At 49.3% G+C, this 27189-nt stretch overlaps 1 protein-coding gene across 1 annotated transcript in view; it reads left to right on the plus strand.

Annotated features, from left to right (window-relative positions):
- The window catches only part of LRRC20 (leucine rich repeat containing 20), a 64945-nt gene that overhangs the window by 25341 nt on the left and 12415 nt on the right, over window positions 1-27189 (plus strand). Inside the window, exons 3-4 of the mRNA XM_024765484.1 lie at window positions 10356-10505; window positions 19570-19737. Of these exons, the coding sequence (XP_024621252.1) occupies window positions 10356-10505; window positions 19570-19737 (318 nt within the window). The remainder of the gene's footprint in view (window positions 1-10355; window positions 10506-19569; window positions 19738-27189) is intronic.

Raw genomic sequence — 27189 nt, forward strand, 5'->3', positions numbered from 1 at the left:
CACCGGGAGAGGCCACAACAGTGAGAGGCCCGCGTACCCCCCAAAAAAAAAAAAAAAGATGAAATTTTGCCATCTGCAACAACATGGATGGTCTTGGGGGGTATTATGCTTTGTGAAATAAGTCAGAGAAAGACAAATACACAAGCACAGGGAATATAGCCAATATGTTATAACTACGAATGGAATATAACCTTTAAAAATTGTGAATCACTATGTTGTACACTTGAAACATAAAATATCGTATATCAGCTATACCTCAATAAATAAAATTAAAAATAAATTAAAAAAATTTAAAAGTTAATATGACAATGCTGAGATCACTGACTTTCACACAGGAAGCACTCTATAAATGTTGATTATTATTTCATTAACTGAGTGACCTTGAATAAATCATATGACCTTGGGCAATCCAATCTTTTAACTTCTCTGTGATTCAGTTTCCTCCTTTGTTAAATGAGGGTAAGTGTAGAATTGACCTTACAGAGTACTTGTGAGGAGCAGATGAGATTGTAGGTCTGAGGCCCTGAGCAGTTTTGGACCCACAGCTGGTGTCAGTGAATGGTGGCTGTGGTCATATGTCACAGACAGAAAAACTTACAGTAGTAAGTTCTGGCTGGGGCAGGGTCTGAGCTGGGCTGTTCAGACTCTCTGAAGGGAGCATCTAAAACCATGGGGATTGAGGTTTCTGAGATGTTTTGCCTGGAGTAAAGCTTGTCATGTCCTTCATCCTCATATATGTAAAGCATTGTCACTTGGGAGCAGATACCTATGTGTGATCCAAGAGGGCAGAAGGACCACTAGGTAGTGGCAGGGTAGCAGTGATCATATGGTTCATGAAAGAACTCTCTAACAGTTCAAACCATTCTGTGGAGGGGAGGGGAGCTCCCCATCATCAGAGGTGTTGAAGAAGAACTCTGTGCCCTCCGGTGGAGACATTGAGAGAATTTCAGGTCTGAGATTGGAGGCTGCATTACTCAGTATTTCCCAAGTTTGCTTATGGGTAAGAATCACCTGGGAATACTTGTTAAAAAACACAAATTCCGGGGCTTCCCTGGTGGCGCAGTGGTTGAGAGTCCGCCTGCCGATTTAGGGGACACCGGTTCGTGCCCCGGTCCGGGAAGATCCCACACGCCACGGAGCGGCTGGGCCCGTGAGCCATGGCTGCTGAGCCTGCGCGTCTGGAGCCTGTGCTCCGCAACGGGAGAGGCCCGTATACCGCAAAACAAAAAACCCCCACAAATTCCCTAGAGCCGTTCCAGACCCACTGAGGCAGAATCTCAGGAGTAGGGGCCTAGGACCCACCTCTCCAGATGCTTCTTACCAGGAAATTTGGAAAACATGGGCTCAATGGCCTTCAGCCTCCTTCTAATCCTGAAAAAAAGAGTCCACGAGAAAAGATGTTTGTGAAAAGAGATATTTTGTGAAAACAAGACATTCTGGGTGGGACTGGTGGCAGATTTCCTCCTGCAGCCTGGGGAGTCTTGCATCTTGGTCAGGCCACAGAGCCCACACACCCGCCAGCCTGAGTCCCCGACACTTTCTCCTCGGGTCCTGTGGCTTGGTTACCAGGGGCTCCATGATCCTCTGCGCTCCCTGCACAGGGCCCTGTCACCAGGCCCACCTCTCAGCGGGAACTGAGCAGGGGTCAGAGTTCTGTTTCTAAGGAACAACACAAGCTTGACTCAGCCCTCCTGACTTCCCACAGAACGTTCTGTTTACTGCTTGGATTTTGCGTTTTCTGCCCTGGTTTTGCCCACCAGTTACTTTTCATTAGGCATTCGTTAGAATTTACGAGATAACCTTTAAGGACCCATGCATTTTGAATTAAAGAGCTTCTTTATTAACACGAAGTACTATTCTAGTTAGAGGTTTGGGGACGTGCAGTTTGGCCTTCTTGTGACAATAATTATGATTATGAGGATAATTATGCCTTGTGTTTATTACAGTACCTTCCCCCCAAGGGTCTCTGTTCTCTACTACAGCTCAAGTGTCAGTGCCGGGGGCACTGAGGAAAGGCACACTTGAATCCAGCTGCCATCCAGATGTTGACAGAGGACCCTGTGTCAGTAACCCCAGCCCCTGATGGGGTCTGTGGGCGTGCATGCACCACCAAGTAGCATGAAATGATTCCTTCCTCTCTGGCGAGGCTCCAGAAAATCGCAGGAGGAGCCAAAGCTCAAAGGTGGAGCCTCAGAGGAAATGAAGGTTCTCTGGGCTTTTGCGCATGCCATGGCCCATGCCTGGGTTGCCGTCCCTCTCTCCTCTCTGATTCTAGTAACCTCTTATCCATCAGTGTGCAGCCTGAACCTAGGCAACCAATTGTCCTGAGTTGTCTGGGGCTAAGGAGGGGTCCCCCAGGATGCAGGGCTTTTGGTACTAAAATTGGGATTGTCCCAGGCAAACCAAAACAAGTTGGTCACCCTACTGGAATCTTTGCATTCCGATTCTTTGCACTCCATCATCTCCCCCAAATGACCTTGGACGATTGGCCTATCAACACAGGCCTCATTTTCCACCTGTGAGGGTAACTCATGATTAATACATAAACAGCGCCTGCAACTGTGCCTGGCACATGGTCAGTACTCGTGATGCTAGCTATGCCTGTTTTTTTTAGTTGAATGAGAACTTTGAGATCACCCAGCCTCCATCTGGTTCAGGAATCCTCTCAGTGGTGACCCTGCCTGATGACCCCATGACGCTGCACTTACTTCCTCACGTGGAACCTTTTCCTTATGACTGCTGAACTAGCCCCCGTCCTGTCAGCTCTGAGGACCCATAGAGAATGGGACTCTCGGTGACATCCCATGGCTCCTGGAGGATGACTTGCCTGTCTCCAGCCTGGGTCTTCTCTTCCCTCGGTAGGGTCCCCCTCTCCCTTAGTGGGACCTGGACCCCCAGCTACATCCTGGCTGTGTCTTCTGGAAGTTGTGCTGTCTGCCCTCGTGAGCATTGGACTTGGCTCAACCCCGGGGGCTTTTCTCTACTACACACAGGCATAGTGGGTATAGAAGGTGCCCATCCTTTGAATTAGACCTGGAGAAGAAGTTCCTGAGGACAAAAGGCTCATGAAGAAGGCTGCAGGGCCTGTGTCCCCAGATCGCAGGTGCTGAACTGGAAAGGCCTACAAGAGTTTGTAGCCAAGGCCCTGGTGTCCCATTGAGCTGCTCAGCAGAGACTCTACTTTCTCTGGCCTAGAGACAACTGGGCACATTCTTGACTCAGTGGGGCAGGATAGCAAAATGGTTATTACCCCTGGCTGCCTGATCAGCCTAACCTGTATCCAAATCTTACTCCCCTACATTTAGCTGAATGACCTTGGGCAAGTCACTTACTTGCAGTTTTCTCATGTGTACCGAGAGGATAGTTCTGACAGCCTAGCTCACATGAAATAGTGAGTGGTGCTATTTATGGTTATTATTATCCCCACCCCACCCAGGGAATGGACATGAAGTGTTTTGCTCCATCTGTACAGATGGGAAGGTGACTGGGCAAGGTCTGGGTACCTGGATCTCCGTATTCTTTTTTTTTTTTAATTAATTAATTTATTTATTTATTGGCTACGTTGGGTCTTCGTTTCTGTGTGCCGGCTTTCTCTAGTTGCGGCGCGCGGGGGCTACTCTTTGTTATGGTGTGCAGGCTTCTCATTGCGGTGACTTCTCTTTGCTGTGGAACACGGGCTCTAGGCACGCAGGCTGCAGTAGTTGTGGCGCAGGGGCTTAGTTGCTCCACGGCATGTGGGATCTTCCGGGACAAGGGCTGGAACCCGTGTCCCCTGCACTGGTAGGCGGATTCTTAACCACTGCACCACCAGGGAAGCCCCCTGGATCTCCATATCCTTGACCCAGGGACCATGGAGAGCTGTGCCGGAGATCACAGGCCTGTCCTCCCAGTTGGGATGGGAGTTCACAGGCAGTGTTAGTGGCTGGTGACGTGGCCTGGATGGGGGTGTTTGCATCATATCCCAGCAGGGCACTTTGTAGGAATCCTTGGGGGCCTTTGCCATCAGAGGCAGCCAGACTGTTCTGAGCAGGAGCTCCATGCTGCACACTCCTACCCGAACACCAATCAAAGGATGGAGGGAACAGATGGAGTCCCCAAGAACAAAAAAATCATAGGGAAGCCACAGGGCACAATGCGGAATGGTGCCTGGCACACAGTAGGACCTCAGTAGTTATTTGTGGAAGATAAATGAAAGCAACAGGTGTGGATGCATTTCGGGCCCTCAGCCCCCAACCCCCCCAGATGCCGGGCCACATGCTTCTGTGACTGTGTCGGTGGGCACGTGAGGCTGCAGAGGCCATGTGTTGCTTGCGCTGGGGACTGGGAGAGTGGGGTGGTGTACAGTTGGGATGGCGTGTGGGCAACCCAGGTGGGAGGAACAAGGCTGTGGGCTGGGCGTTTCTGAGCTGATCTCCTCTGGAAGACAGCTGCTTTGAGGATCCTTGGAAGTAACCTGAGTGGTGTTATGTCTCTTCGGCCTTCATCGTGAGCACTTTCTTCCCCCACTTCGGGGAGCAGAGTTCATTATATGATTCTTCAGTAGTGCCTGAGTGCTGAAAGTGCCAACTCATAACTTCGACTTCAGTCCAGTACAGAGAGCTACGGTCTTTCTTTCATGGCTCTGCCTTCTCTGTGTCTCAGATTGATGAGGAGCTGGCTGGCTTCAGTTTATCCTTGAATATGTCAGGTTATTTTTTCCAATAAAAGCTATTTTTATGATATGTTTATTTTTCTATTTTAAAAGTAAAGCATCACCATATATACTTAAAATATTTTTATGCAGATAAATAGTGGTACTTATTTTGTACAAAATAAACAAACAGCAGGACTATAAATAGTAATAAATTGCTCAAATCCTTTGTAATAACCATTTAACATTCTGGTTATTTTTCTTTTGGTCTTCTTTCCCAGGCATGTATACTTTTGTACATAGTTGGAATTACTGTGTGCATATAATTTTTATATTCTGCTTAAAAAAAAAAAACACCTAAATGCTGTAACTTGAACTATTAAACAAGAAAAAGGGCTTCCCTGGTGGTGCAGTGGTTGAGAGTCCGCCTGCCGATGCAGGGGACACGGGTTTGTGCCCCGGTCTGGGAAGATCCCACATACCGCGGAGCGGCTGGGCCCGTGAGCCATGGCCGCTGAGCCTGCGCGTCCGGAGCCTGTGCTCCGCAACGGGAGAGGCCACAACAGTGAGAGGCCCGCGTACCACAAAAAAAAAAAAAGAAAAACAGTGAACAGTCATAGGTTGATAATATTATTTAGGGACCTCTACCAACACCTAGGGGGGTGATGGAGTGGGTGGAATGCCAGAACTCCAAATAGAAAAATAGCAAGAGACCTGAACAAGATTTTCCACCAGGGAAATAAAAATGGTTAATTAACCATAAAAGATAATCAGTCTCATGAAAGCAAGGGATACCATTTCCCCTGATCATATTAGCAAGGATTTTTTTAATGATCCTCTTACTTGTTGGCTAGAATATATGTAAATTGGTATAAATATCCTGGAAAGCAGTTTGGCAACACATATCAGTGGCTGTATATTTATTTACTAATTATATTTTCTCCCTGGTGAATATCTATCATCTGTTGGCCTTTTTTAAATTGAGTTACATTGAGCATTTAAAATAATCAAGATAACAACTTATGTATCCTATTTATAGATCCTTTTTCACAATCTGTTACTTGCCTTGTTTTCTTCTAAGCATCCAGGTGTTTCATATTTTTTTATAGTTAGGTTTGTTGATCTGTTCCTTTGTGATTCTTCAAGGCTCCTTGGTTGAGAAAGTCTTCCTCACTTAAGTGGTTGTATAAGTCTGTTTACTTCTGATTTTTTGATTTCATTTCAAAAAATATTTAAAGTGCAATTTTATCTAGAGTTTTTTTTTTTTGATTCTTAGGTTAATTGAGAGTCTCTTTCTCTTATTTTCCCAAAATTGTTAATTGGTTATTCTGACATCAGTTATTAATCCTTCCCTTCCCTAATTTATTTGTGAGGCCTCCATTTTAGTGTTTATTAAACTATGACATATTATTTATGGTCTGTATTTTCTGGACTATGGATCTGTATTTTCTTTCTATGTAGTTACTGTATTTTCTTTCTACGATCTAGTTTTCCTATTACCCTCTGTTTTAATTACTGCCGCCTTATAAAATTGGTTATCACTCCACCTTCTTCTCTTTTAGAGAGTCTTGCTTGCTTATTCCCTAGTTGAAATTTAAAACCATTTCATCAAGTTTAAAAAAAACTTTTTGGGCTTTGAGTAGGAATTGCATTAAACAATCTGTAGATTAACTTCTTTAAAAAATCACTGTTATTTCAATATTTTAACTTGTTGTCAACGAATGCTATATATCTCCATGTACAAACCCATTTTTATTTATTTTTTACTTATTTTTTTTGGCTGCATTGTGTCTTTGTTGCTGCACACAGGCTTTCTCTAGTTGTGGTGAGTGGGAGCTACTCTTTGTTGCAGTGCACGGGCTCTAGGTGCACGGGCTTCAGTAGTTGCAGCATGTGGGCTCAGTAGTTGCAGCGTGCAGGCTCAGTAGTTGTGGCTTGCAGGCTCTAGAGCGCAGGCTGAGTAGTTGTGGCGCACGGGCTTAGTTGCTCCGTGGCGTGTGGGATCTTCCCAGACCAGGGATCAAATCTATGTCCCATGCATTGGCAGGCAGAGTCTCAACCACTGAGCCACCAGGGAAGTCCTCCCATTTGTAAAAATATCTTTGTGAACCTTTCTACTTTTTTTTTAATCTTTTTTTAAAATAGATCTTTATTGGAGTATAATTGCTTCACAATACCGTGTTAGTTTTCGTCGCACAACAAAGTGAATCAGCCATATGCATACACATGTCCCCATATTCCCTCCCTCTTGAGCCTCCCTCCCATCCTTCCTATCCCACCTCTCTAGGTCATTGCAAAGCACCCAGCCGATCTCCCTGTGCTATGCTGCTGCTTCCCACCAGCCAACTATTCTACATTCGGTAGTGTATGTATGTCGATGCTACTCTCACTTCGCCTCAGCTTCGCCCTCCCACCCCATGTCATCAAGTCCATTCTCTATGTCTACCTCTTTATTCCTGCCCTGCAACTAGGTTCATCAGTACCGTTTTTTTTTTAGATTCCATATATATGTGTTAGCATACGGTATTTGTTTTTCTCTTTCTGACTTACTTCACTCTGTATGACAGACTGTAGGTCCATCCACCTCACTACCTATTAGAGAAATGCAAATCAAAACTACAATGAGGTATCACCTCACACTGGTCAGAATGGCCATTATCAAAAAAGCTAGAAACAATAATTGCTGGAGAGTGTGTGGAGAAAAGGGAACCTTCCTACACTGTTGGTGGGAATGTAAATTGATACAGCCACTATGGAGAACAGTATTGAGGTTCCTTAAAAAACTACAAATAGAACTACTTTTCTTAATATTGGTCAGATATATTTTCTATTATGATTCTCTTTATATTTTATATTATACTGCTGTTTAGAATAGGATCCTAAAAACTATATTTATTGCTGGCATATAGGCAATTCAATATTATTGAATTTTGCACTTTTAATTAGCCACTTTGCTGAGATCTTTTTAATTTGTGTACTTTGTCAGATGCCTGCTTTGTTGAGGTTATGCAGTCATCTCATCTCACATGCACTTAATAACCATTTTGTCTGTTTCTAATGTTTATGCTTTCTATTTCTTTGGCCAGAACTTCTAAGACCATATTCAGGGATACCGATGATGGAAGGCATCCTTATTTTGCTCTTTGTTTTAAAGGGAAAGCTTCTGACGTTTTCCTTGATGTTGTTCCTAGCAGGTCTGAGATCTGTTGCTTTTAGCCAAAGGGGCTGTTGTGATTCACAACCACAAGACTCCTTTCTAGACCTTTGTGCTTCTGGCACCAAGCACTAGGGGGCTCATTGTTTGGAAGTGTTTGCCCTTTCAAGAGTCCTCAGCTTGCCCCAAACTTCAAGCCTACAGAGCTGGTCTAGTTCCAGCCCTTGATCTCTTTTTACTGAATGTCTGACCTCTGGGCATTCGTTCTTCCCGGCAGGACCTTGCACTCTCTTCTGTAAACCCCACTTGCTGATATAAGAGCCAGGTACCTGACATTGGACTGGTACACAGGGCTGGGGTCACCTAACATAGCCCTGGACCAGAGCAAGCAGTAAAGACACTTCTTTTCTTTTTTTTTTTTTTTGGCCACGCCACACGGCTTGTGGCATCTTAGTTCCCCGACCAGGGGTCGAACTCAGCCCCCCTGCAGCAGAAGCTTGGTGTCCTAACCATTGGACCAACAGGGAATTCCCTAAAGACACTTCTTAACAGGATGTCCTGCCCCTATGGTTCCTCAGTCTTTTGGACTTTTGCCCTTACCCCCTACCTGTCCCCTTTCTTTCCTTAAACCAGCTTAATGAGGTCACCAGTAACCCTGCCCTGCCCTCCAAGCCTGGTGGACCTCTGCTGACGCTGTGCTCTGGGGGCCTTCCCAGTCCAGTGGGAAAGCGGACACAAAAGGAGGTTAATACAATACAGGATGAAGAGGTCTCATTTACACCATATGAGACTCAGAGGCTGGAGCTTAGGGCCGTCAGGGAAGGCTTCGTGGAGGAGGTGACATTTGAGCTGGTATTAGAGCCAGAGTAGAAATTCTGTGAGGCAGATAAGGGAGAAGGGCTTAAATTTTGATTATTTCTATAGACTTTGCATTATTGTTGCTGTTCAGAATAAGATCTTTAAAAACTGTATTTTATTGTTGGCATATAGGAATATTATTGAATTTTGTATATTAACACTGGAACAATCTTCAAAGGCTTAGAGGTGCCTGGGGAAGCCCGGCCTCTTTGGGGAAAAGACAAGAGTTTGTTGAGAGATGGGGCAGTGCTGTCTGAGTTGATGAGTGCTCCTGATCGGGGTTGGGGGGGCAATCACCAGTAATGGGGGTGATCCAGGAAGATTTCCAGAAGAGGTGGGATGGGAACTGGCCTTGAAGCATGGAGACAATTTGGGTAAGGTGGGAAGGGGAGAGCAAAGTGGAAGGTGAGTAGGGAAACAGCATTTGTATTTAGCATTCCCACTACTTATCTGCCAGGCACTTGGTTAGTACATATTATTATATTTACTTTTCCTGACAGCCTTGCTAGGTAGACAACGATACCCCCATGTTACAGATGAGAAAACTGAGGCTCAGGAAACTTAAGTGACTTAGATGAGCTGGACAGTCTAATTTCTGAGCCTCCATGCTTTCAGTGTCTCTCTGCTGCCATATATATGAAACAGGTTTATTGAGATATAATTCACATACCATACAGTTTAGGGTGTACAATTCAGTGATTTGAGTATATTCACAGGGCTGTGCAACTATTACCACATCCAATTTTAGAACATTTGCATCACTCCAACAAAGAAACCCCTCACCCCTTAGTTGCCATCCCTCAATACCCCCCGCCCTAGGTAACCACTAATCTACTTCCTGTCTCTGTACATTTGCCTGTTCTGGACATTTCATATAAATGGCCTCATACAATATATTGTCCTTGGTGACTGGCTTCTTTCATTTACCATAATGTTTTCAAGGCCTGTCTATGTTGTAGTATATATTGATACTTCATTTCTTTTTATTGCCAAGCAATATTCCTTTTTATGGATACACACATTTTGCTTATCCATTCGTCTATGAGTGGACACATGGGTTGTTTCCACTTTTTGGCTATTATGAATAATGCTGCTGTGAACATTCTTGTGTACTATTTTGTGTGGACACATGGTTTCATTTTTCCCAGGTATATACCCAGGAGTGGAATTGCTGGGTCATACAGTAACTAGGTTTAACCATTCGAGGAACTGCCAGACTGTTCTTCATAGAGGCTTCCCTGCTACCTCTTAGACCTGTCTTCAGAGTGACAGGATGGGGAAGAAGGTCATTCCACAAAGTCCGTGTGAATTGCCTGTTTTCAAAGTAGACTATTATAAAGTACTCTTAAGACCCTGGCTTCGCCGTTGAGTCTGATGATCCTGGAGGGACTTGTGGATCCTTCAGGGCCTCAAGCACACGGCTGTGAGTGCTGGTCATCAGAGCTCTGTCTTCTGCATTCCAGCTAGCAGGCTGTGCTGTTAGAGAAGGTGCTAGAATAAGCTGTTAGGTTCAGTGTGTGAGACTGGGACAAGTGTGATGAATGGTGATGAAGGCTCTTGGAGGAGGGACAGCAGGGTCTTGAGCCTGGCACAGGGGAGCCAGGTAGGAGACAAAGGAGGCCGGGAGGAGATACAGGGTCGGGTCTGTGGGGTTTGGGGCGAGTCGATGGGCAGCTGTGGCTGCTAACTGTGGTCTTTGTCCTTTGGCTGCAGACCTGGCCGAGTGCAAGCTGGTTTCCTTCCCCATCGGCATCTACAAGGTCCTGAGAAATGTCACCGACCAGATCCACCTCATCACGCTGGCCAACAATGAGCTCAAGTCCCTCACCAGCAAGTTCATGACCACGTTCTGTCAGCTCCAAGGTAGGCCCTGGTCAGCTGAGGCCAGGAGAGCATGCTGACCCTCATCCTTCAGGCTCCGACCCTGTCTAGGGAATGTCACCAGGGCTAGTCCTTAGTCAGCTAGTCTCAGGAAATCATTCCCAAGGGGAGGCTCTAAGTGTGGACCTGTGTCCTCTGGAAATCTCTAAGTGCCACTCCTGCCTCTAGCTGGCTGTGAATCAGATTGACTCATGGTCAAGGGTGTGGGTCCCAGAGTGATTCTCTTGTTTTGAACAGACCAGTAGAGTATTTGGGGTCCTGCAGCTCAGGAGTAGTTATTTTTTGGTAGACTTGAACGGGCCCCCTTTTGACTGCCATGCCCCAACCCCCCTGCAATCTAGCACTGTTCTCCCATGTTGCTTTCTCAGTTCAGGAGTGACAGACGCCAGGGCTGTTGTTTTCTGTGCTGTGCACACGTACAGCAAGCAGACACGGGTGCTCGGCAGGGAGGTGGGCAGGAGGCTGGCAGGTGGACGTTGTAGATTCATCTGAAATGGCTCCTCCAGGTGGACAAGCAGGCGGCAGTGCCCGCTCTCCACTCTCCAGGTAAACCCTCCATCCTTCTGCAAGAGTCCACTGCCACTCAGTGACCCGTGGGATGGAGTTGCAGCCTGGGCGCTTGGTGTGTGTTCGTGAAATAGTGGGGTGGGAGAATTGGGGAGGGCACAGGGGGCACAGGAGAAGTGATTCCTGACTTCAGGAATTCTCTATCTGATAGGGGCATGAAAGGAGTCTAAGAGCCTGTTTAGAGAAACCAATATGTAAAGTGCTGATGGTACCTGAGGGACTTGAGAGGAGCGTTTTGTTTTGTTTTTTTTTTGCGGTACGTGAGCCTCTAACTGTTGTGGCCTCTCCCGTTGTGGAGCACAGGCTCCGGACACGCTGGCCCAGCGGCCATGGCTCATGGGCCCAGCCGCTCCGCGGCATGTGGGATCTTCCTGTACTGGGGCACAAACCCGTGTCCCCTGCATCGGCAGGCGGACTCTCAACCACTGCGCCACCAGGGAAGCCTGAGAGAGGAGGATATTTCATGCAGCTTCCTACAGGAGGTGCGAGCCCTGGGCGGACTCAAGAGGGAAGGGGAGAGGTGTGAATTGGCAAACCCAGTGCAGGGACAGGAAGCAGCTTGGACAGTGGCTCAGGAGGGAGCTACAGGCAGGACCTAGACTGGGCGCAAACACAAGGGCAAGCAGGAGGGATTGGTCTATGTTGTCGTTTCTGACCGAAGCTCACAAAGCTCATTGCATTTGTGCCTAAAAGGCTAAAGTGCTTATGTTGTGGGTGGAGGGGATCCCAGGGCAACACGTGTTTCCCCAGGGGCACCTGTGGGTGCTTTTGACCAGGCCCACTTTTCCCGTCCTTCTTTTTCTGGTGGCTGCTTCTTTACACAAGTGAGACGGGTCCTCCCAGCTGCCAGGGCCCTTGGACCAGCAGCTCTCAGCCTGGCTGAAATTAGAATTACCTGAGGAGTTTTTCTACAAACATCATTGCCTTGGCTCTACCCCAAGACCAGTTGAATCAGAATGTCTGGGTGTGGGCCTGGGCCTAGGTATCTGTTAACATCAATATCAGTCGTTCTAAAGTGCTGGCAGCCAAGATTGAGACCATAGTTCAGGGGTTATAAACACCAACGCTTAAGAGACTAGCATGTAGGTAATGAGTGACTCAGATTGGGCATGGAACAAGAGGGAGTGGTGGGGACTGTGGCCACCTGCTACAGGCCCTACTCAGCTTCTGCCAGATGTGCCACGGGATCGTTCTGATAGTTTTATTCAGTTGAAGCTGGAAAGGTGGATATTTATATGAATTTTATCCATTTTTACTTAATTTTTATTTTAATCTGGAAGCCAATAGAACACATTTTGCACATTTTGCAAGCCTCTGGGCCACCAGTTGGGAGAATCTCCCATAAAATATTAGAGCTGTCACTGCCATCTCACCTCACGGGTGGAGAAGGAAGGTCAGGGTGAGAAGGCACTCGTCCGGGCTGTCAGAGCCGTACACCGAGGTCACCCACCCTGCAGCCAGGGCTGCCTTTCCAGGCCACCTGCGTGAGCTCAAGGGCCTGGAGAGGACTTGACATGGCAGTGCCTTGTGGGATAAGCAAGTAGGCCCTCTCCAGGGACACAGCAGCGAGTGTGGAGAAACACACTTAGGGCCCCTGGATTCGTGACGCATCATGATACCCTTCCATCAGAAGTCTGTTGAAGAATGCCGTTTGAACCCCCTCCCGTGCTCTGGTGGCTCCTGGCTCCCCCGACGCCACCTCCAATTACAAAGGCAAGGCTGTCATGTGCCCAGTAATTGGATTTCACAGAGGCAGCCGTGGACGAGGGTTGGTGACCAGGCAGGGAGGGGCTGGAGCTGAGAGACCCACCTGGCTCTGGACCCCAGCCTTTGTTTCTCTTTCAAGTAAAAAAAACCCTCTCCTTTTATGTGTGGAGAGGAGACTTGAATAGGCTGTGCTGGGCTCCGCACTGCCTATAGCGTCGTCTCCTAGATTTTTTTTTTTTTAAGCTATCTACCATATGTTTGGTAGTGTATATATTCTTGACAGAGTGGGTATATGCTGCCTTGGTGCTGGGGAGAGAGCCACCTGCTTGCTCCCTGACTGCCAAGTTGTCTCCTGTGGGTACCCTGGGGACTTTCTGCTGCTGGGGTCACGGCCACCTCAGAGTTGGGTGGTCTTTAAATGATTACATCCCATTGATCTCCTTCAACCGTCTTATGGCGGGAAAAATGGAATCTGTCCAAAGGGCACATCGGTTCTGCGGAGAGTGGATCCTGAGGTCTGGCTGTGGCTCCTCTGGCCCCTCTCCTCCTGTGTTCCCATCTCCCCACTTCCTCCAGATGCAAGTCATTCAGCTCTTCTTATTGAGTGTGTCCTGGGCCTGCCAGGCTGGAGGTGTGTAAGACACACCTGCAGAAATAGACAAAGACCGCCCAAATGAGAACCAGCGGAGGCTGTTCATTCAGAGTTCGCTCTAGCCAGGGTGTCAGCCACTGTCACTTGCTTTTGGCAGAGACTCAAAGGCAGGCAGAGGAATGGGAAAGCTTCGTAGTGGATGAAAGGGAGAAGGCTTCAGGTGGGCCTGATGGCAGGCTATTGGCCTGGGGAAGCTGGAGGCGGGGGCGGGCCAGCCAGCAGCAGGGCCTTCTATGGGATTGGCTAGGATGCACATCTGGCTATCTCTGGTTGGTCCTGAGTGGGATGTTGGGACAAAAATTTAGGGAAACTGTCGGTTAGTAATCAAGTCCCAGCCATCTGGGGCCAACTGTTACAGGGGGTATTCCTTGGCTTCCTGGACTGTCGATGGAGATAGTAGTCTGACTTCCTACAAGCCTGACTTACAGAAGACTAGCTTCCTGGGCTGGCTGCTTTACTAATGGTTTGGTTTCTTGGGCAGGATGCTTCAGGTTATGAGTCCCAGTTCTATTTTTATACTTGGTCTGGCCATTGTCTGTGTGTATATTCAGTCTCTCACAGCCTGCCTTTCAACTCAATTCATTAGTTCCTCCTGAGCATCTGTTTAGGGCCGGTGTGAGCATGAACAGGAAATAACAAGAAAGCCCGAATTTGCTGGGCACTTAGCCCCCGCCAGCTCCACACTGAGGGTTTTACACGCGTCATCTCATCTAATCCTCATAGCACCGACGTTTGGGAAGGATAAGGAAACCAAGACCTAGACCTGGTCCTTGAGGAGCCCACAGTCTCTCAGGAAGGCAGGTGTAGGAGCAGACAACCACTTTATAATGTGAGGGCGCATTTACTCAAAGTCTGGTGACTCTGTGAGGTCAGTCCTCTTATTATCCTTGTTTCACATGAGGAAACTGCGGCACAGAGAGCCTAAGTAACTTGCCTGAGGTCACACAGTGAGAGAGAATAGGGTCAGGACTGTGGGTCCAGATCCAGAACTCCTTTATAAACTACTAATGGGAGTAAAGTGTATGCACAGTTTTGCAACTTGTCCCTTTTACTTAGCAGTATATTTTAGGAACTGGTTCACGTTGGTAGAGTAAGAGCCACCTACCCTTTTCATGGGGGGCAGAATGGCTAGCGCTTCATTTTAGTCTGTCCCAGACTCCTCGGTTAGAAGAGTTTTCTCACCCCTTCCCTCTGCCCACCCAAGGAGTGGATGTGTGGCTTTCGGAAACTTCTCTTCTTTCCTCTCTGTTCCCCGTGGGCAGCAACTGTCTCTGTGTGAAGAGTCTGCAGTGCTGAGTATGGGCCACTTGAAGGACAATTATTGTTCCACCTGACCCACTGACTCTGCCCTGCAGGCGGGCCCTTGCAGGTAGGAAAGTAATTGCTCATTGATGCAGTGTCGCAGCCAAGGTGCTGATTGACCCTCAGTGGGCAGGTATTTTTGGAGTTGGCACATTCCTTTACCACCAGGCTGCGTAATTACTGCAGGCCAGCCTCATCTGTCCCTTAATGTAATCAGCTGGCCTTGTCTCCGCTGGGGTCAGTCTGAGGCCTCTGAGTCAGCGCTGACAATTGTCCAAGATAAGGATGATGAGGAAGTAATAAGGGAAACTTGGGGAAGGAGAGATCCATTTAGCAGAGTCCAGAAACCACAGCTCAGAAGGGATAGTAAATAAGGGGATGTCATGCCTGGCTGCTTTCAGGCTGGGGACAGTCTTGGGAGTGGGATGGAGTAAGGTCTTCTCCCAGAGACCCTGTCCATCCTGGGAGCCTAGGTCGTTTGACTCTGAACCTTGGTGTAAGAGAGCAGGAAGAAACATCTGGAGCTCCCCTAATACAGCCACGCACACAGCCCCCTCCGCCCTGCGACAAGAGGGCAGTGAGACCCTGGGCATAATTGTGAAAGTCTGATTGACTTTCCTGCAAGCCATGTGTCCCAGCTGCATCTACCTTCTCTTATTTTATCTTTTGACTTCTGCCTTTAATGATAGCTTTCAGGGTTTTTTTCCACAAAAAGCTCCATAATCCAGTAACTAAGTCTCATGGATCTTGTACCCCTCTAACAGAAACAGTGCTTTTACTTTTCAAAGATTATCCTCTTCATGTTCAAGCATAGGGCTGAGCGTCTAGTAGGTGCTTAATAGATATGTGTATTGTGCCGCACGTCCTGCTTTTCACAACACTCTCGACTCATTCTCACAGCCCTGCTGTAAATGGGCAGGGAGGGCTTTCTCATGGAGGCTGTCCAGGGAGAGGATGGTCCCAAGGACACATGATGAGTTAGATCAGAACTAGGTCCTCCTGGGTTTTCCCCCATCATTCATTCACCACTAAATAAGCAGGGATTTGCTGAGTTATCTACTCTGAGGACAGGTGCTGCAGGGATTGGAGGTGCAAAACCGGAAAAAGCAGGTGGCCGCAATGGCCCACTTCTCTTGGGGAGGTTGGCTGGGGTTCACATCCTGGTTTGGGGGTTGGGAGAGGAAGGTCAGATTAACTGGGGGAGAGGTTGGGGTTTGTGTGACCTTAGGCAAGTTATTTCATCTCTCTGTAAATTGGAGGTAATGGGTTATAGTAAAATTAAAATGATTGCGTGTAAACTCCAGAGAACAAGTACCTGGAGCATAGTACTGCTTATTAGATGTTAGCCATTATTATTCGGTTTTGGTCTAAGCCCCAGACCCAGTGCGGCTGGGTATCCGGCCCAAGAGCGCTTTCCTGGAAATCCTTCCCTACCCAATCCCAGCACTTCAATACTTTCTTAATGCAGCAGGAGCCTGACTAACTAGAGTGGGTTGACACTGCCTTTCCAGAGCAGATCTGGGCTCCCTTTGAAGCTCAGTAATGGAAAGCTCTCCCTTCCTTCCCAATTTCAACACAGCCCCTCTGATTACCCTAATGCAGCCAAGGAGCTGAACACCAAGGGTGCAAGCCCTGCCTGCCCAGCCGTGACTCCCTCTGCGCCTTTTGCTTTTCAGAAGTGCTTCTGAGCTGGGTGAGAGGCCGCCTTTCAGGCAGATTCAGCTTCTCCTCCTTGCAGCTGAGCATCTCCTTAGAGCCTGCTGCTGAAGAACGGCTGGACTTTAGAGAGCAGCCTTCCCTGGGAAACGAGATGCTGGGCAGGGGCATGATTTTATATCCACAAGTCTCAATCTTGAGAGTAATGATCTCCAGGGGAGGAAACACAAAGCAATGACTTGGAAAGCTGCCTCAGCTTTACTGAGTGAAAAAAGCAGTTCTCAAAAGTGTATATAGTCCATGATTCCGTTTGTTTTTTAAAAACAATATGCATGCATCCATCCATCCATAAGCATGTACATAGAAAAATATAGAAGAATGAATACCAGACAACAGTGGTTCTGGCAGGGGGGAAACACGCAGGATTTTCATTTTCCTTTGTTCCATATTTTTGTGATGTCTCTGTTTTTACAGTGAGCTTGCATTGCTTTTATAAGTAGAAAATGCATTTGAACATCAGGGAAAGAGACCTGGGAGGCCACACTGAACTTTCATTAAAAAGACAACCCTCAGAATGGGAGAAAATATTTGCAAATGAAGCAACTGACAAAGGATTAATCTCCAAAATTTACAAGCAGCTCATGCAGCTCAATAACAAAAAAAACAAACAACCCAGTCCAAAAATGGGCATACGACCTAAATAGACATTTCTCCAAAGAAGATATACAGATTGCCAACAAACACATGAAGGGATGCTCAACATCATTAATCATTAGAGAAATGCAAATCCAAACTACAATGAGATATCATCTCACACCGGTCAGAATGGCTATCATCAAAAAATCTAGAAACAATAAATGCTGGAGAGGGTGTGGAGAAAAGCGAACCCTCTTGCACTCTTGGTGGGAATGTAAATTGATACAGCCACTATGGAGAACAGTATGGAGGTTACTTAAAAAACTACAAATAGAATTACCATACGACCCAGCAATCCCACTACTGGGCATCTACCCTGAGAAAACCATAGTTCAAAAAGAGTCATGTGCCACAATGTTCATTGCAGCTCTATTTACAATAGCCAGGACATGGAAGCAGCCTAAGTGTCCATCATCGGATGAATGGATAAAGGAGATGTGGCACATATATACAATGGAATATTACTCAGCCATCAAAAGAAACGAAATGGAGTTATTTGTAGTGAGGTGGATGGACCTAGAGTCTGTCATACAGAGTGAAGTAAGTCAGAAAGAGAAAAACAAATACCGTATGCTAACACATATATATGGAATCTAAGAAAAAAAAAAAAAGGTCATGAAGAACCTAGGGGTAAGATGGGAATAAAGACACAGACCTACTAGAGAATGGACTTGAGGATATGGGGAGGGGGAAGGGTAAGCTGTGACAAAGTGAGAGAGTGGCATGGACATATATACACTACCAAACGTAAAATAGATAGCTAGTGGGAAGCAGCCGCATAGCACAGGGAGATCAGCTCGGTGCTTTGTGACCACCTAGAGGGGTGGGATAGGGAGGGTGGGAGGGAGGGAGACGCAAGAGGGAAGAGATATGGGAGCGTATGTATATGTATAACTGATTCACTTTGTTATAAAGCAGAAATTAACACACCATTGTAAAGCAATTATACTCCAATAAAGATGTTAAATTTTTAAAAAAAATGATAGCAGTTAGATGAAAAGCTTTTTGGTTTCCCGACTGTGGAGATGCCTGCCGGCTGATTCCAGGCACATCTTCCCAGCAGGATGTGCAGACTGGGCTTCACATAGAAGTGTTTTCAGCCTCCCCCAGAGACTCTGCTTCCTGAAGGTTCCACCCAGACCTGCCCTGATGTTGGTGTCTGGATGGACCCCTCCCCAACCCCACTTTCCTGAGGAAATGGGACTGTCATTCCATTCCCCACTTCCCTCCCTTATCTGTGAATCTCAGGGAACATGGGGAACTGCTAGGTGCGTGTGCCCTGGGGCAGGTTACTTGACCTCTGTGAGCCTCCGTGCTCTCATCCATAAATTGGGAGAGAAATCTGTTGGGAGGATTATATGAGATTTCATGAACGACTAATACATTGCCTGGGACATTGCATCCCTCGTTAAATATTCACACCTGCCTCTCCTGTTGCCTCTGTCACCAGCCCCTTTGTCCCATGTTTTGTGACCAGCGTCGAGTCATCCAGGTCATCTCAATCCTGGCTTCCCTGCCACCTGGTGGTGTGATCTTGGGCAAATTGCTTAATCTCTCTGAGCCACCATTTCTGGTTCTGTCGAATGGAGCAGAATAAGATAAATCTTGCAGAGCTGTTCTGAGGATCAGATGAGACACTTAGCATCAGCTCCTGGCAGTGTGTGGGACTCAGTGTAGGCCCCCCCAAAATGAAAAAGAGAGCTCTCGTTACTACTTCTTTATGGGATGCAGAACCACGCAGGAGTCCAGCAAGATGATGTTGTATGACTTCTCCTGTGATGTGTCTCTTTGCTCGAGATCATCCCAGAGGACATTCCAGCACCAGCGCAGCCAGGGCACAGACCCAGGTGTGAGTACTGGACCTGCAGGAGCAGAGAGCTGCAGGGGCCTGGTCACAAAGGGCCTTGATTGCCTAGGGAGGAGGTCCTGGGGAGCCACTGAAGGTTTGTGAGCTCAGGGCTGCGCTCATGAGGTTATAAAGGTCCCACTGTGCAGCGTTGATTGGAGAGGGACTGGAGGCAGGAAGCCAGGGAGGAGGCTGCCAGAGTGGTCCAGGTCAGAGGGACCGCTTCTGTCCTAGGGATGTGTTTGGGGGGAACAAAATCGAGGGGCAAGCCTGATTGAGCCGCAGTAAGGAAAGCCTCTCTGGTCATTCTGGATGCCTCAGTTCAAGGATGTGATGGTCCCTAAACCCGCCTTAGGAATGACCCCAGATGTGCCACCCTGAGCAGGGGTGAGAGACCTCTGCTGGGCAGAGCCTTCCATTCCAAAGCCAACAGCCGGGAGCCCAGCTGGAATGATGGGTGGCAGTGGTAGGGGTTATCCCCCCTTTTGCATTAATATGGAGTTCGCCCCTTGGGGGGCTTCCTTCCTTGCCGCCTTCCTGGCCCAGGAGGCCAGCAGTCACTGTGGTCTCTGGGTTGCTCCCCTTCCCCCCGCTCCTTACTCTTCCTCCCCACCTGGCAGAGCTCCACCTGGAAGGGAACTTCCTGCACAGCCTCCCCAACGAGGTCAGCGCCCTACAGCACCTCAAGGCCATCGACCTGTCCCGGAACCAGTTCCACGACTTCCCTGAGCAGCTCACCACCCTGCCTGCGCTGGAGACCATCAATCTGGAAGAGAACGAGATCGTGGGTGAGTGGACCCAGCCCACCAGGCCCCTCACCTCCCTTTGCGTGCAGAGCCTCCCCTGAGCTCCCTTTCCCGAGTGAGGTTCACAGAGCCTCACAGGGCACAAAGCATGGGCCTCTGGACTCAGAGTTTCATAGACAAGAGCGCAAGGTTGGGCTTTCTGGTCTGAGATTCCCGAGTACAGGGCACTGAGCCTAGGAGGGTAACCATTACGAGGCCCTGCCACCTGCCAGGGGCCAGGTCAGACACTTGCTTTCACCTGGCAGGTAGAAGCTCTTGGCTTTCCCCACAGCGAGCCCTGAACTGGCTGGGCCACCTTGGGCCACAGGCGCTCCCTCTCGCGTCTTCTTCTGCCTGCCTCAGGTGCCTCTGCGACCCTTCAGCTGGGACCCTCTATGCATTGACTCCTGGTAGAGTCCTCAGCTCTCCCTCGCTGGCGTCACAGTGAGCTCTTTGCCATTATTAAGCAGGAGCCACTAGGCAGAGGTGTTCAGAACAGTGTCTCTGTGCCTCCAGTACAGATACGCTCCCCCCAGGGAACCAGAGGGTCTTCCCGTCTGGGTTGGAGATGTGCCTCCTGCAGACAGCAGATCCCAGCGAGCTGGGTTCCTCTGAGGTGGAGGAGGGGTCCCTCTCTTCCTTTTGTAGCAGTTACATACCTGCCGGTCTCATCAGGACCTGAGCACCACCCCCAGCTGCTGTCTAACCTCCCCAGAGAGAGCCTGGCACTCACAGGGTCCTTTCGCGCTCCTCCTCGGCCCCTCCTGCGGCTGCCTCGGTGGGCTCTGGAAGCCCACCTGCAGCCCCATTTCGTCCTCTCTCACGTTGCCTCTAATGTTGATGGTTAATAATAACCCCCTTCAGTTATGCTTTTATTTTCGTAAGCTCTTTCACAGCCATTTTGCCATTTGATTAAAAGGAAGAGGTCTCTGGTGGTTTGGAGCTGCTCGATGAAGAGCAGCCTGCCTTGTGCGCCGGCGAGCGTCCCTTCTATCAGGGATGCCGCCTGCAGGGCCCTGGCCCTGGCTGAGTGGGAGGTGGGACCAGCTAAATTCTGAACGTCTGGGTCCATCCTTTTAGAGATGAGTAAACTGAGGCTCAGAGAGGTTATGAGAGAGCATCGGGTGGCACAGTGAGACCACAGAAGCGCCAGGATAAGAATACATGATTCTAAAACTCAGCCCTGTGCCTGGAGTGGGGTTCCCTTGCCTGGCTTCTGGGAAGGCCCTGGGGGTGGGCTCTGGGTCAGTCTTGCCCGTGCGTTGGCCCCCCTGGTCACTTGGGCCCTTCTTCTGTCTTTAAGCGGAAGGAGCATGCCCAGAAGTGCCTTTTCACTGCACAGTTCTTCCTCCTGTGCTGTCCTGACCACCCGGGGTCTCGCCCTGAGCTCTTCACTCTCAGCCAGGCTCTCCTTGCTGGGCCCTTCCTCCTCCACCTCTTGTTCTTGGAGGCCATTCCTGATGCCTCCACCTCCTTCTGCTGCTTATCTAAATGGGGCAGTAACCAAGCAGGGGCTACTTCAGGCTGATACCAAGACCAGAGCTGGGTGGGTAGCTGCAGGCAGGCAGGTCAGGACAAGTATTGGCCATTGGCTTCCCCACTTCCTAACTGCAGCTTTGAAAGACTCACGTTCCCTCTCTGAGCTTCAGCTCTTCTCAGCTTCCAAATGGAGTTTCTCCCCACCCTCCCCAACCCCCCACCCCAGAAGGTGGCTTCCCTGCGCCCCCAGCCGGAGAACTGGCTGCGTGGTCTATGCTGGCTGCAGTACGAGAAAAAGTGGGAAGTACAGGGTGGCACAGATTCCCTAATCTTTCCCCTCCCACAAGGCCGACAACATTCCTTAGCCGAACAGCTCCCAGAGCAAAGATCGGCGGTTTTGACTTCTTCTTTTGTACACATATCTCTAACTTTCTGCAGAGTGACAGTAATAACTCCACACGTGGAAGCATCTTACAGCTTACCAAGAGTGCTCATGTGCAGGCCCAAGGCAACAGGGTGATCATCCCATTTGATAGATGTGGAGACTGAGGCACTGAGACATTCCCCCGGCCTTCATGGTCAAGCGTCTGTTGCACACCTGACCAGGTAAAAGAGACATCAGCCACTGGCTGTGTATCCCAGTCAGTTCGGTCTGTGACAGAGCCCCCTGCTGCCCAGCCTGGGCCCGGCCTGGGGGACATGGAGATGTCGGGGACTGCCCCTGCCTTCTAGTTTTCCCCAAGTGTCCAGCAGCTCCTCGAGGTGCTTGGCTGATCTCAGGGCCTTCCCCATTGCGGGATGCCTGGGTGTCCTCCCCCAGCCAGGTGGAAAGAGGGGCACACGGGGGCAGCTATGGTTCCCTTGCAGGAGGGTCCTCACTTTTATTTTCTACCTGTCTCCAATCCATCCTAGTTAACTGCTTGGATGGCTTTCTAACTCCCAAACCAGCGGAAGGCCAGGCCACAGCCTGTGCAGCCCAATTGGAGGAAAGAGAGCCGTAATCACAGTGAAGAAGGTGAGGGCTGAAAAGTCCTACATTATGGAAATAGCTTTGCACTCGTCACCAGCTGTAGCCGATCTCCTGCAGGAGCTCATGGGAATAAGTGTAGTTGGAGCTTAGGATGCCTTAAGAATGGCTTATTTTTCCCCTTTAGAGCCCTCAGAGAGGATTGGAAAATTTTTTTAAAAATCGTTTTTAAAGAAATAAATTGGGTTGCCTTAAAGCTTTAGTTCGGTAAGTAGAGAACAAGCAGCTCTGAAGCAAGCCCCCAGGTGCATCCGAAGGTGCCTCTGAAGGGACCTTCTCAAAAGATGCCTCCAGCAAGGCCTCAGGAAGGCCTGGAAGTTGCCGAGGGTGGCAGCAGCATCTTGTTTCTGAACAGTGCCGCTGCCCAGTCTTCCTCCACTCTCTGGACCACGATGTAGGGAGAGGAGAGAGGGCTCCGGTCCATGGACGGGAGAAGGCACAGGACCTCATCAGGGTATGCAGGCTGGGAGAGAGGCAGGGACACTGCCCTCTGTTTTCTGGCCCAACCGGCGGTGGGCAGGGCGGGGAGGGTGCCCGTCTTTGGTGCTCACCAGTAGCTGAATGCCCTCAGGTCAAGGATCTGGGTTAGCATGTGGCGGCCTCGTTGCTGCCGCCTTGTACGGACAGTCCTCCAGTCCGTGTGTGTGATGTGGCCTCCCTGTGCTCTCATCTCTGGAGCCACCCTGCTCCCTACCCCCACCCAACATGAGTGTGGTGTCCGCATACAGCGGGCGCGCAGCTGGTTGGGAGCACAGTACAGAGCAGGAATTCCAAAGGCTCCAAGGCCCTCCGAAATGACTGACACATAATAGGGCAATAAGTTGTGAAACCAGCATGTGCTGGAGTATATCACCTGTAGCATGGTACATACTGCTTTGTATTTTAGTTTTGCAATGTACCCGCACAGATATAGGTACTGGGTCATGCTGTAAAATGTATTTTTTTTTCTTTTTTCTTTTGGCCTCGCCACGCAGCTTGTGGGATCTTAGTTCCCTGATCAGGGATCAAACCCACACCCTCGGCAGTGAAAGCGCGGAGTCCTAACCACTGGACCGCCAGGGAAGTCCTAAAATGAATTTCTTACAGTGAGTCATGATGAAAAAATATTGAAAGCCGCTTCCATGAGTTGTCCCGCAGAGATTTGGGGTCTGTGCTCAGCCAGCCAGCTCCCTGTCCTTCAGCTCTCACCCCTCAACTACGCCACACTCTTCCCTCCTCTCATCTCCACCCGCGTCTCTGTCCATCGTGGTCGCCACCACTGCATCCTCAGGGTGACTGGATGGTGAGGGTGTCGTGAGGATAGGCAGTGATGCCTCGGCTAAGGGGATGAGCTCTCCTCTCACCCGAGTGTGGAGCCAGGTAGATGACAGGTTCAATGCCATCTGACTCTTTATCTCCACCCCATCCCACTTCAGCCACCCTGCACGGCCAAGCTCTCAGTCTAGAAGTCCTGCCTCACGTCTTACCATTTTCTCTGCCTTTGTCCTAAGCCCCTGAGTCTGTAGGTCTGGGCCTGGTTCAGATGAACAGGAAGTGGTGCAGGTCACAGGCCTCTCCTCCACCCGCCCAAGCTGGGCCCTGGCACACGCATATAGCAAGTGCCCCCATCCAGATGGGAGGCTTCCTGGGTCCTTGGGGACAAGCCTGCCAGGCACTTCCGGGAGGGAGAAAAGGGTTTGTAGCTTAGAGTATTTATTCTGACAACAGTGACTTACAAGTTTCTGGGTTGTGGGATGGTCCTTATATTTTCCAAACCAGAAGGAGCCTCTGGTATATGGAAGCTTCTGAGTGTGTATAAACAAGACTGCTTGGGGAGAGAGAGTCTCTGCAGAAATAGGGGCGACAGAGATGAATGAGATGCAGGTCCTGACCTTAAGTTGCGTACAGGCTGTAGGGAAAGTCTGAGTGGGAGCGGAGAGTAAACTACAAGATAAGACATGGTCAGAAGTGCTGAGGTGCCAGGGGGAGGCTCCCAGGCAGAGGGTGGCTGTCCACGTGTCCTTGTGAGGTGGGGTTCCCCAGAGAGCCCTGGAAAGGCTTTGGAGGAGGTAGAAGCATTTGGTCTGTGAGTGGTGACATGGGCAGAAGATGGGTCACCCATCCTGTTAAAACCAGGGAGTCAGTTCTTTACCCCAGCAACCATCACACAGGCCTTGAAGGTGGGTGTGGGAGCAGCGTTCACTCCTAAGAACTTATAATTACTCGATGCTACAGAGCAATTCAACACGTTCCTGGAACATGTGGGGTGAAGGGGAGACCAAGTACCGATGTTTCAGAGACTTCGTTTTGCTTAAGCAGGAGACTATTTTGGTTAAGCTAGAATTTAACTTTCCGTTAAAAAACCCACCCTCTATTTGCTGGGTTTTTTACCCCATGCAACCACTGTTCCAGAAAGAACGAGAGATCATAGGGAAACAAAAGCTTGTTAAGAACTTAACAAACAAAGCAATAGCACTTTTGAAAGGGAACGTGCAGGTATCCCCTGCTTTTCCAAAGTTGGCCTTACACCACTTCACTTTTACGAAAGACCTGCGCTGGTACCTGTCTTCTCTAATCAAGGAAATCCGAAGAGGATTTACACTTTTATGAAAAAATAGGAAAAGCGCAAATCGCATTCAGCATTTATTTTGCAGCGAGTGTTAACAGAGGAAGTTTGTGCCCCGGGCAGAGAGAGTGGCCCTGCCAAGCTCCTTCCCCAGAACCACATCTCAGCATCAAGCCGCCATGTGCTTTATCTCAGTTTATTTTGTGTGTCCGTTAATAAGATGTGTCTTAAGGTAATTGCTTCTTCACTTTATGCCATTTCTGCTTACGAAAGCTTTTATAGGAATGCTCTACTTTCAGATAGCGGGGGACATCTGTACCTGTATCACGTAGGGATGCTTTGGGCTGCATTTACTTAATTCTGTGTTCATACAGTTTCACTTCTTACTGTCAAGGCCAATAGTTCTCAGAGTGGGGGGAGCCCAGGACCAGCAGGATCATCTGAGAACTTGTTAGAAATACATATTCTTAGGCTCCTTCCCAATCAATCAATCTGATTGATTCTCCTCAATCAGAAACTGGGGGAGTGGGGACAGACAGCAATTTGTGCATCTTTTTTTTTTTTTTCACCGTGCCACTTGGCTTATGGGATCTCAGTTCCGGACCAGGGACTGAACCCGGGCCACGGCAGTGAAAGCGCCGAGTCCTAACCACTGGGCCACCAGGGAATTCCCTAGCAGTTTGTTTTAATAAGTTCCCCCCCCAGGGTGATGCGGATGCATGCTGAAGTTTGAGAACCCCTTTCGAGGCTCTGGCTTCTCAAAGTGTCATCCACAGACCAGCAACAGTGTGGGCATCACCTGGGAACCAGTTCGAAATTCAGAACCTCAGGCTCCACCTCCAACCTCCTGAAAATCAGAATGTGTACCTGAGCAAGACCCCCAAGTGCTTTCTATGCACAGCAGGGCCTGAGAAGCGCAGGGCCTTTTCCTAAAGCACCAGATGCCACCTCCGGGCTGCTGACTGTGCTAATGGCCGCACCGTCCTCCCAAACACAACTGCTCCTTAAGCCTCACAAATTTCTCAGGGTACCCAAGGTTTCCACAAAGTACAGGACCCTTGTCCCCTGGGCTACAAGGATGGTTTGGGGGCACTGTGGAGACTTAGAGGGAGCACACCTGGCCCAAGGGGGCACCTGTATCCCTGCCACAGCCCAGTGTATCACTGGGAGCCCAGGCCCTGTATCACAGCAACTTTTTCCTTCCCTGGGAAGGCGGGGGAGGGGCAGATCCCTCCAGGGAGCCGCAGCTTCACTCTGGTCTCCATCAATAGAAGAGATTCTCCAGGATATCGTCCCTTAGCGTGGGGCATAAATGCCCACTAGGACCTCAGGATTGCCCTTTCCTGACATTGACATCACTGTTCCACCCTGTTTCACAGACTAAATTGATAAGCATCACAGGGGCAGAGAGATGTGGCTTTATTTCACTTTGGGGCTCTACCAAGCTGCCCCTTAGTGAGAGGTTCTGCAGGCTCTCCTTGCTCTTGGAATTCTCCTGTGGCTGGGGGCATGAGCCACAAGCACTGAGTACCAAGTGCTGAGTGAGTGGTACACGAGGAAGCTGGGCTGGGGAGGGCTTCCCGGGGAGCGGGAGTGAGCGGGACCTGGTCCTGTTGTTCCACATCACACCCACTCTGTGCCTCTGGGGGGACAGAAGGAGAGTTCTTTCACTGGAGCCCAGAAAATAGTTTTTAAATAGAAGAAACCCTAGAAAAGCAGAAGCGGAAATAATGCTCTGTTTGATCTGAAAAGATAAAATCGCACAGACTTGAAAACCTAACAGCTATGGCTGCTTGACACTGCTCCTCTGTAATCGTCTCATTTAATCTGCTCAGGCCTCTCTTCTGGATAGGGGGCGTTACCTCCACTTGACGGCTAAGAGAGAGGCTCAGAGAGATTAAGCAGACTGCGCTGGGGCCTGGTGGAGGCAGGATTTGAACCCAGGGCTTTGGCGCGCCTGGGCCAACATGTCTTTGGTGTTCCGGAGCCTGCCAGCTCTTCATGTGATGGGAGAGGAGTGTGTGGATGGTGCCTGGGGTAGCAGGTTGGGTGCCACATGTCTGGTAGCACCAGTAAGCTATTGGCCAAGTCACAAGGGCAGAGTTTTCTTATACTGGCCTCGCTCAGCCCTGGCAGGAGCCCTGCGGTTGCAGAGAAAGGAGCTCTCCCTGTGAGCGGCCTTTTAGCTGGTATTTACAAGGGGCTGATTGGCAAGCACACTTCCTGTAGCTCCCTGCCTGCCAGAGAAGGCTGTTAGCCCCTAAGACAGGTCAAAGCAGAGAAGGTCTGGGAAGACAATGTCAAACCCCTGACACATTCCTCCTGCCCGTGGATCTTGGGCTCCAAGCCCATCTGGGGGGGAAGGGATGGATCCCTGGACATTGGGTTTGAATTACCCCCCCAC

The sequence above is a fragment of the Neophocaena asiaeorientalis genome, unplaced genomic scaffold (assembly GCF_003031525.2).
Source record: "Neophocaena asiaeorientalis asiaeorientalis breed wild unplaced genomic scaffold, Neophocaena_asiaeorientalis_V1.1 scaffold31, whole genome shotgun sequence".
NCBI lineage: Eukaryota > Metazoa > Chordata > Mammalia > Artiodactyla > Phocoenidae > Neophocaena > Neophocaena asiaeorientalis.